General features: G+C 39.2%; 1 protein-coding gene across 1 annotated transcript; it reads right to left on the minus strand.

Moving 5' to 3' along the window:
* Nucleotides 1-1,511: 1,511 nt before the first annotated feature.
* On the minus strand, nucleotides 1,512-7,742 carry LOC114839965 (H-2 class I histocompatibility antigen, alpha chain). Its single transcript, XM_029122764.2, has 10 exons — nucleotides 7,564-7,742; nucleotides 5,774-6,046; nucleotides 5,328-5,618; nucleotides 4,759-5,043; nucleotides 4,305-4,421; nucleotides 4,077-4,115; nucleotides 3,791-3,820; nucleotides 3,353-3,382; nucleotides 3,136-3,179; nucleotides 1,512-2,813 (listed from the first exon to the last, which is right to left on the minus strand). The coding sequence occupies exons 1-9, from the start codon at nucleotides 7,622-7,624 to the stop codon at nucleotides 3,175-3,177; spliced, it is 1,131 nt and encodes a 376-aa protein (XP_028978597.2). The 5' UTR covers nucleotides 7,625-7,742; the 3' UTR covers nucleotides 1,512-2,813; nucleotides 3,136-3,174.
* Nucleotides 7,743-9,320: the final 1,578 nt, after the last annotated feature.

Raw genomic sequence — 9,320 nt, forward strand, 5'->3', positions numbered from 1 at the left:
ATTGTTCTAATAGGGTTGTTGGCCAGCATTGGTCATCTAGCCACCTGAAAATTAACAGACAGGAAAATAGGAATAATCAGATACAACACAGGTTACAGAGCATAGGTGCTAAAAAGTACCTGCTACAATAAGTGACAACAAATCTGTGAAGATCAATAATTACCTGTATTCTTCAATATCATTAAAAAATCTAGGATCTCAAATGTTCTTGTTTAGTAATTTATCAAGTGTCACCAATAACAGCAAACAGAAACATCAATTAAATAAGAGAAACTAGAAGATCCCAAATATACCCAGGGTTGGATATCACTGATCCCAATCAACTAGTTGAAGCAGAGATAAGAGAGGTTCCACATAGATTACTTCATTTAGGCAGCATGATCTGGTTCATTCCATCTCCGTCTGTGGTGATGTTTATATACTGATTATACTTGTCCAAAACAACACAGATAGTATGTTGCCATACTATTGGTCAATGTGAGAACATGATTGTACAGAAATGTGCATAGAAGAGGTCTAGGTAGATGTCATGGTACGGTGAGCAGCAGCGCCACCGTTCCATACACCCTCAGTTCCCATCACTTACAAACACATCCCAGACTTGTTTTCTGTCACGTCTTTAATCATGCACACCAGGTCCCTATCACACCATTTGTAATTGTTTAAATGTTTCCCCTCTGCTCCCCACATTTGTGGATCATTGTTGTTGTCTTGTTTGCTGTCAATTGTAAGTACCTTATACCGCTGTGTACATTCATTTTTGCTGCTGAAGTCAACCCTTTTCTGTCATTGTGTTTTGTTTCTACTCAGTGTTTGTTTAATTAAAGATTCAACACTGATTACCCCTTCCTGCACCTGGTTCCTTACTCCTGCAACACCGTACCTTACATGACAGTATGATGGCAGCGTCGGCCGCCCCCTACTGCCCAGGAGCTGTAGCCGGTGCGTCTTGCTGCCTTGAAGTCGCAGCCAGCGCCCCTTGCTGCCCAGGAGCCGCAGCTGGCGCCCCTTGCTGCCTTGGAGTTGCAGCCCGTGCTTCCTGAGCCTGAGGAAGAGTGGCCTCAACTGCCTGAGCCTGAGTGGCCTCTACCGCCTGAGCCCGAAGAGGAATGGCCTCAACTGCCTGAGCCTGAGTGGCCTCTACCGCCTGAGCCCGAAGAGGAATGGCCTGCACCTCCTGAGCTTGCCGGGGTCTGGTCAACAGCAAAACTACTATAAAATAAATTTTTAAGGCTGTATTATATGAAATATAAAGATATCCTAAATTCAGTGTCGACTTCAGGTCTGCTCTATGTGCTACAATTGTGCGCCGTTGGCTTTCCTTAAAAAGTAAACTCTTGTGTTGCAAGCAATCATAAAGGTGTTGGTAGAGAGTCCAAAATGTTTTATTTGAATAATCAACTGAATAATTCGTTTTTATGACCACAGGGCAATGTGCTTTTAATAGGGACTACAACTTGTATTCAACTGTGTAACTTATTCTTAGTTTAGAATCCCATCAAACATTTTTCTTGAAGGGTGAAATAATTTTATTAGCAGCAAAAACTGTAAAAACAATATCTAAAATAATTTGAAATGATTTAAAATACAATGAAAACATGAATGAAACATACAACCATCCCCCCAAAACACATCAAAGACGTATACTGCACCCAATTAGCTAGAAAAATACTGAAATATTGACCTACTGTATTACCTTGCCTTTCTTGACAACTTTTTACAAAAGTATAGCAGAAATTGAGATGCATTAAGCTAAGAAAACTGGCCTGAGTGGTCTGATCCAACAAACAAGCTACAGTGCATCGCAGTTTGTTGCATATCTGCTGCTAACATCTTGGTGTAAGATACAACAGCACAAATTGCTTTGACGAGTCAGGGCTGTTTTGGCTGTAGTAGGGAGACCAACCCAATATTAAGCAAGTGGTCATAATGTTATGGCTGATCGGTGTAGCTACTGGACAATATATTCTAACTCTGTGTCTTCTCAGTGTTTTAAGTGACAGACACTTTTTCATAATACCTTTGAAATTCATAAAGACTAACATGTAGCCAATGTCTAACATGGATCCTAAAATGCATTTAAAAAAGTACCAGAAGTCTGGTGTAACAGTGTAGGCTCCTGACTCCACCCCATACACGCCCCCTGGTAAATGGGCCCTTCCTCGGTCAGCCTCTGCTTTCCTTTCTCCCTAGCCTATCCTTCCTAATGCCGTGTCATTAAAAGAAAAAAAATCTTGAAATGTATTTTGTACGGGGGAATACATAATGTATACAAAATGTGACGGTGTAAATATGGAGCAGTCAGTCATGGAAAATCTCTCTACCTCATGACAAAATGTGTAGAACTGAAAGATAATACCTTTGAAATTACATTCTCACCAACCTATGGCAAAATGAATAGAACTGACTGATCCTACCTTAGAAACTGTTGAATGTTCTCTCTAACCAATGAGATGGATTGTATGAAATTTGTTTTAAAACGGCAACAATTGTATCTCAATCCAATAGCAAAATGTGTTATTAAAATTATTTATCCCCTTCTGTATCCATGGGCTAGTCTTTTATCACTCCATGAAATAATATCAGTTAAAACAAATGTAACAGTTAAAACATTTTTAAATTAAAGGACAAGCCCAATAGCACACTTAGGAGAAATCATGAAATTAAACACTTCATCACACACTGCAGCAAAGTTATTGAAACACGAATACGAATCGATCTGATTAGCAAGCGACAGCAACGCAAAGTGTATAAAATGATTGACCATCCATTTTTCTAATAGGGTTGTTGGCAGGCAATGGTCATCTAGCCACCTGCAAATGAAAAGACAGGAAAATGGGCATTATTAGATAGAACACAAGTTACAAAAATATATATTTGTTACCCACAACTATAAGTGACATAACACAACTGTGGAGGAAAATTATTGCATGTATTTCTTTATATAATTAAATAATCTAGGATCTTAAATGTTCTTATTTGGTGTCAATAACAACAAACAGAAACATAAATTATATAAGAAGAACTAGAAGTTCCCTAATATATTCAGGGTTGGATTTCATAGATATTGTTCAACTGATCAAAATCAACTAGTTGAAGCAGAGATAAGAGAGGTTGAGCTCCATCAAGACTTACTTCCATTAGGCAGAATTTTCTGGTTCTTTCCATCACACATTATGCTAGTTTTGACCAGAAACAGTGGCAGAGAGAATGTATTATAAATAATTGGTACACAGAAACAATCAATATATCCACACAATATGCAAACAATCACACCTGGCTTGAAAGAGAACCTGTTCGGCACGCTAGAATGGGGGCTTATAAAACCTGTAAAAGTTTAAGAACAGCTTACCTGGGGTGCCGGTCCCTCCATTTGCATAGACTGAAAGTACATGTCAAGACAACAGAATATGAGCACATGGTCAAATCTAGTTAATTGTTGTAGTAATAATTATATACTGATTATTAGCGTCCAAAACAACACATAGATAATATGTTCCCAAACTATTGGTCAGTATGAGAACATGATTGGTACACAGACAAATAGTGGCTGTCATAAATGTAATCTGGAATACATTTATTAAATCAAAGCAATTGACTTTCATGAGAACCTCTCCAGACCACTGAGATATGTAGTGAATAAAATGCATGATATTGCATCAACAGAACCATTTTAAAGGAACCTGGGCCCAAGTTGGCGTTCTTATACCTAAAACCAATTTGTTAACCTAGAATGGAGGTATATACAAAATAATACAAAACACGTTCAAGTTGTGTAAGAACAGCTTACCTGGGGTGTTGGTCCCTCCATTTATATTTCCTGAAAGTAACAGTGAAGTCAAGAGAATGACTTTGTGAGGACATGGTCAAATCTAGTTAACTGTTGTAGTGATGATTATATACTGATTATTAGCATACAAAACTACACATAGATAATATGTTCCCAAACTATTGATCAGCATGAGAACATGATTTGTGTATAGAAAAAAAGTGTAGGAGGAGCCTTTCACGAGATCCCCACCAGACTACTGTGAGATGTTTAGTGAATAGAATGTATGATATTGCATCAACAGTACCATTTTGAGAGACCGGGGACCAGGGTCGACTTCCATTATCTAAAACATTAGATCAAGATTAATCCAAATATATCAGTGAAAATGCAGGTCATTGATAGGAAAAAAAACGTCGCTTTGTTTAACATCATGCACTTAAATTATTTTTCGATCACTTCAGTTTCCTTCACCACATGTATCACATAACTTTAACATACTGTATAAAATTAAATCAAAACATAAGAAAAGTACCTCTTAACCTCTTCCACAGAACCACAATCAATATGATGAGAAGGACGACCACCACCACACCAACAATAGAACCAATGATAACACCTTTGGATGAGCTACAATCACAGCACTTTCCATCTGTATGGAAGACAAGAGACGATACTGAGCATTGAGCTACAATCCTTAATTGACACAATGACCCTCTAGATGTCATGACCCTGTAGACAGAAGTATGGACACAAGGAATGAGCGTCCATGATATCAAAATAAGAGTTTGAACCTTAATTTAAGGTTATGTAATGTTTACTTACCATTAACACTGTTCATAAGACCTGTAGTACTAAGGATTCTAGTTATACTGTAACTAAACATTGATCATGATGAAACACATTTACAGATCCAGATAATTATTTCACCATCATTGATAATCAATATTTTCTTCCAAATACAGTACATTAAATGAGCAATACTTTACCCCATTTTACCACCTGGGGCTCTGTCAGTGTTCTGTGGTCAACATGGCATTCATAATCATTTGTGTCTGCCTCTGGGATCTGCACACTCTTCCTGATCTGGTAGGTCTCGTCATTATTGGGTAGGACTCCTTCAGAATGGACTCCATCATCTTTGGTCAATGGGACACCATTCTTCCTAATCTGCATTTCCACATCTTTGGGATAGAAACCTGTTGCCATACAGGTCAGTCGAACATGTCCCTCAGTTCTGGCCTTTTTAGCAAATGCATAGACTTTTGGAGGGGCTAAAGTGGGAATAAATTGAGAATATTAATAATACATTTTATTTCTCTCAGGTAAGAATAGTCATTTTCAGTTAATCGTTTGATTGGCTACAAAAAAGGTTACAGTTCTGATGAACGTTCTCACAGTCAACACTACTGAATTCTTGGTTCCCATATGACATGAACTTGGACAGATTAGATGATTAGACTTTAAGGTTCAGACTTTAAGGTTCCTTCTGCTACCCATTTGATAGGCCACGCAAAAACATACATATAGGTACAGATTAGCATTCATAAATACTCACAGGCCTTCTTTAGTTCTTGTTCTCCATATGACATGAATTTGGACAGCCAGTCCACACACTCCTTCTCCAGGTAACCCTTGGTGTACTGGTTCAGGATCTGTACCCCGTCCCACTTCCTCTTGGTCAGCTGAGCTTGATCAACTGGGGCCACCCACTGACTAGTGGCATCATCAAAGGACAGGAAGTCATCACCATCATAGCTGTACTGGTCAGTGCCCTTTATGAATCTCATTGTGCCATTATTCTGTTCGTCTATCTCACAGCCATGCTTCCACTGAAGAATATGGACATCTGAGGAGAAAAGCAGTAGAAGATATATTGTGCTAGAAGTCATTTGTTGGTAAATGTTTACTTCGGAAATACTGTATGCCACTAAGAGGAAAACCAGAATAAGAGGGAATCAGCAATTATTATCTTTGGTTATGTAGAGTAACAGATCATCTCACCAGTGTTGTTGTGTCTCATACGTTCCATCAGGATGTTGACGTTGACTTTGAACCACTGCTCCTTGCTTTTACGGGACTGAGTGCCTTTTTCCCAGTAGTCTGGTGGCAGCTTCTCCTTCATCCAACCCTGTTTGGGAATCTTCTGCTTGACATCACTGTCATAGTAGTCAATCTGTCTGTCATTCATCAGGCCCATGGCAGTGAACTCATGGATACCAGGCAATTCAACCGGCTTTGACAGGGCAGTGTAGATGTAGTTCAGTGAGTATCTCTCTATAGTGGAAAAATGACATAAATCAAAGATCTAATTGTTAGATCTCTTTCATAGCTGACGTGTGTTCTGCTAATTGGCAATCTATCTAATGTGACCTCTGCAGCTGCATTCAAAGTAACAGCCCTTTTCCATGTGCTGTTTCTGCTATTTTGCCCATTCCCTGTATATATTGATTTTACTTACAGGGCCTTGTAATAGTATATATACCCATAACAATTATTATATATTATTGTAAAAAAGGTCCATTGAAACCTTGCTTGGTTGAACATTTTAATACTCAAAATAGATTATTGTAAGGTGACATTGGTTTTATATTGAGAAATATTTCAATAAAACAACCAAAATATGGTGTTTGTCTAAGTATGCCCCTAGACGTTAATCTATGGTTGTCATTGGAGTATGTACCAGCTTTCTTAGAGATGAACTGAATTTTCAGATGACAACATACAGACAGGTGACAAATTAAAAGGGCTTTACTCCTTAAGTGAGGGGGTCTGGAGTATATGTAACATAATCGGGGGCAATTTCCAGGCATGGTTTCGGTCCACTTGCCCCCTTAGAGAATATTATCACTGCAAATCATTACAAACCTATTCTGAGTGATCAGCTTTATCCAATGGTGAAACATTTCTATCCTGATGGTAGTGATCTCTTCCAGGTTGACAATGCCCCCACCACAGGGCACGAGGGGTCAGCGAAGGATTTGATGAGTATGAAAATGATGTCAATCACAGGTTCTCTTTCAAGCCAGGTGTGATTGTTTGTATACAGTGTGGATACATTGATTGTTTCTGTGTACCAATTATTTATAATACATTCTCTCTGCCACTGTTTCAGGTCAAAACATAATGGGTGATGGGAAGAACCAGAAAATTCTGCCTAATGGAAGTAGGTCTTGATTGATCTCAACCTCTCTTATCTTTGCTTCAACTGGTTGATTGTGATCAGTTGGACAATATCTGTGATATCCAACCCTGGGTATATTCGGGATCTTCTAGTTTCTCTTATTTAATTGATGTTTCTGTTTGCTGTTATTTGTGAATCTTTTTTAATTACTAAACAAGAAAAATTGAGATCCTAGATTTTTTAAAGATATTGAAGAATACAGGTAATTATTGATCTCCACAGATTTGTTGTCACTTATTGTAGCAGGTACTTTTTAGCACATATGCTCTGTAACCTGTGTTGTATCTAATAATGCCCATTTTCCTTGTCTGTTCATTTGCAGGTGGCTAGATGACCAATGCTGGCCAACAACCCTATTAGAACAATGGAGGGTCAATCATTTTATCATTCTGCGTTGCTGTTGCTTGCTATTCAGACCGACAATTTCTTATTAGCTATTAGCAATGTGTTATGTAGTGTTGGTTTTGTATTACTGTATTTTGTTCTAAATTTATTTTTACTGTTACATTGGATATTATTTCATGGACTGATAAAAGTCTCGCCTGTCGCGTTTCCACATTTTTACTTTTACTTTCATTTTTATCTTCAAGCTTATATCTACACAACTTACCGCATTGGTTCTGAACAATATATCCCATCGCCACAAAAAACAAAAAACTTAACTTGTACATATTGTCAATCGTAAGATAGCTGTTTTCTTCGATAAAAAAAGTATGTTTTCGTTTTAACACTTCCACCGTTCTTCGGTCTGCTTCCGTCCCGTGCGCAGTAAAATGGATCTTTCGGGGAGGGGCGGCTCTGTTTGAACGGCTCTTCTTTGTGAACGTTTGAAAACGAACCGGATTGGTGAAAGGAACTGTACAATTGGCTACTCAATTTCCTTAATGTTTAAGCTCCAAAAACGATAATTTGCAGAGAAGGTGAAAACGTATTCAATTTAAGATTGTATATCCGCACTGAAGAAGCAATTATGAGGAGAGCACGTCTTTGTTTTCCTCGTGCATTTTTCCAGTAGAGTAGCATAAAAAACTGCAGACAATCTAATGGACAGATAATATGTAACCTGTTTGAACATGTTTGTAACGATTTACCATCATTCTAGCCCACGATTTCGCCTTTATATTGGGGATGTGCACATTATCCATTGCTTTAGGGTTATTTATAAGCATTTTCAACAACGATCTGTTTGGGAGCCAATTTAGCCGACTCTTTCAGGTTAGAGCCGGTTCACCAAAATCACTTGGAATGGCTATCGCTGCTGCGCAAGAACGTAGACCCATGCTTTATTTATCCAATGACTTTGGAGGGTAGCTTGGTTGTCATGTAAAACCGGGTAAAACAGAGCATTTCACTTAGTGGATCCTGTTGTATGCGTGGTATCATACTGGTCGTCAAGTGGCTTCGTTAGACCTGGGCTTCCGGGGCTATAGCCTCAGTTCCCATACATTTTAACGTCCCATGGCAGTGAACTCATGGATACTAGTCAATTCTATTGGCTTTGACAGAGCCGTTTAGATTTAGTTCAACGACCATCTGTCTAATGGATACAGATGAGAAACATTATATTGCTGTAATAATACTTTGTTGTAACCCATGAGTAGAGAAAGAAATGACAGGCAAAACATATTTGGTTACAAAGATTGGATTACATTTTATTTTCATATTCAATCTTGCCATCTGTAGATTCTATTATTAATACTACCAACAAACTATCAAAAAAAACTATGCTTGCTGAGATCAAGGTTAGCTTTAGAATAACTGTTAAAGAAAGGGTTAATTAGACGGTTAGTGTTAGTAGATCTCATCTTCATCTGCTTATCCAGTATCGGGTCGCGGGGGCAGCAGATCCAGCAGGGGACCCCAAACTTCCCTTTCCCGAGCCACATTTGCCAGCTCTGACTGGGGGATCCCGAGGCGTTCCCAGGCCAGTGTCTAAATATAATCTCTCCACCTAGTCCTGGGCCTACCCCGAGGTCTCCTCCCAGCTGGACGTGCCTGGAACACCTCCCTAGGGAGACGTCCTGGGGGCATCCTTACCAGATGCCCGAACCACCTCAACTGGCTCCTTTTGACGCAAAGGAGCAGCGACTCTACGCCGAGTTCCTCATGGATGGCTGAGCTTCTCACCCTATCCCTAAGGGAGAAATCAGCCACCCTTCTGAGAAAACCCATTTCAGCCACTTGTACTCACGGTCTTGTTCTTTCGGTCATGACCCAGCCTTCATGACCATATGTGAGGGTAGGAACGAAAATTGTCCGGTATATCGAGAGCTTTGCCTTCCGGCTCAGCTCTCTGAGCAATACCGCCCACGCTGTTCCAATTCTGAATGCTGATTGGTTAAAACATTGTTGCTCTCAGTATCTATT

The sequence above is a fragment of the Esox lucius genome, chromosome 10, assembly GCF_011004845.1.
Source record: "Esox lucius isolate fEsoLuc1 chromosome 10, fEsoLuc1.pri, whole genome shotgun sequence".
Lineage (NCBI taxonomy): Eukaryota > Metazoa > Chordata > Actinopteri > Esociformes > Esocidae > Esox > Esox lucius.

Coding starts and splice junctions, on each gene's coding strand:
- LOC114839965 (XM_029122764.2), bottom strand. CDS start 7,624: ATGTACAAGTTAAGTTTTTTGTTTTTTGTGGCGATGGGATATATTGTT. Junction 4,116..4,304: donor TCTGTGGAAGAGGTTAAGAG/GTACTTTTCTTA, acceptor CTAATGTTTTAG/ATAATGGAAGTCGACCCTGG. Junction 3,821..4,076: donor GTCCCCGGTCTCTCAAAATG/GTACTGTTGATG, acceptor TGTTACTTTCAG/GAAATATAAATGGAGGGACC.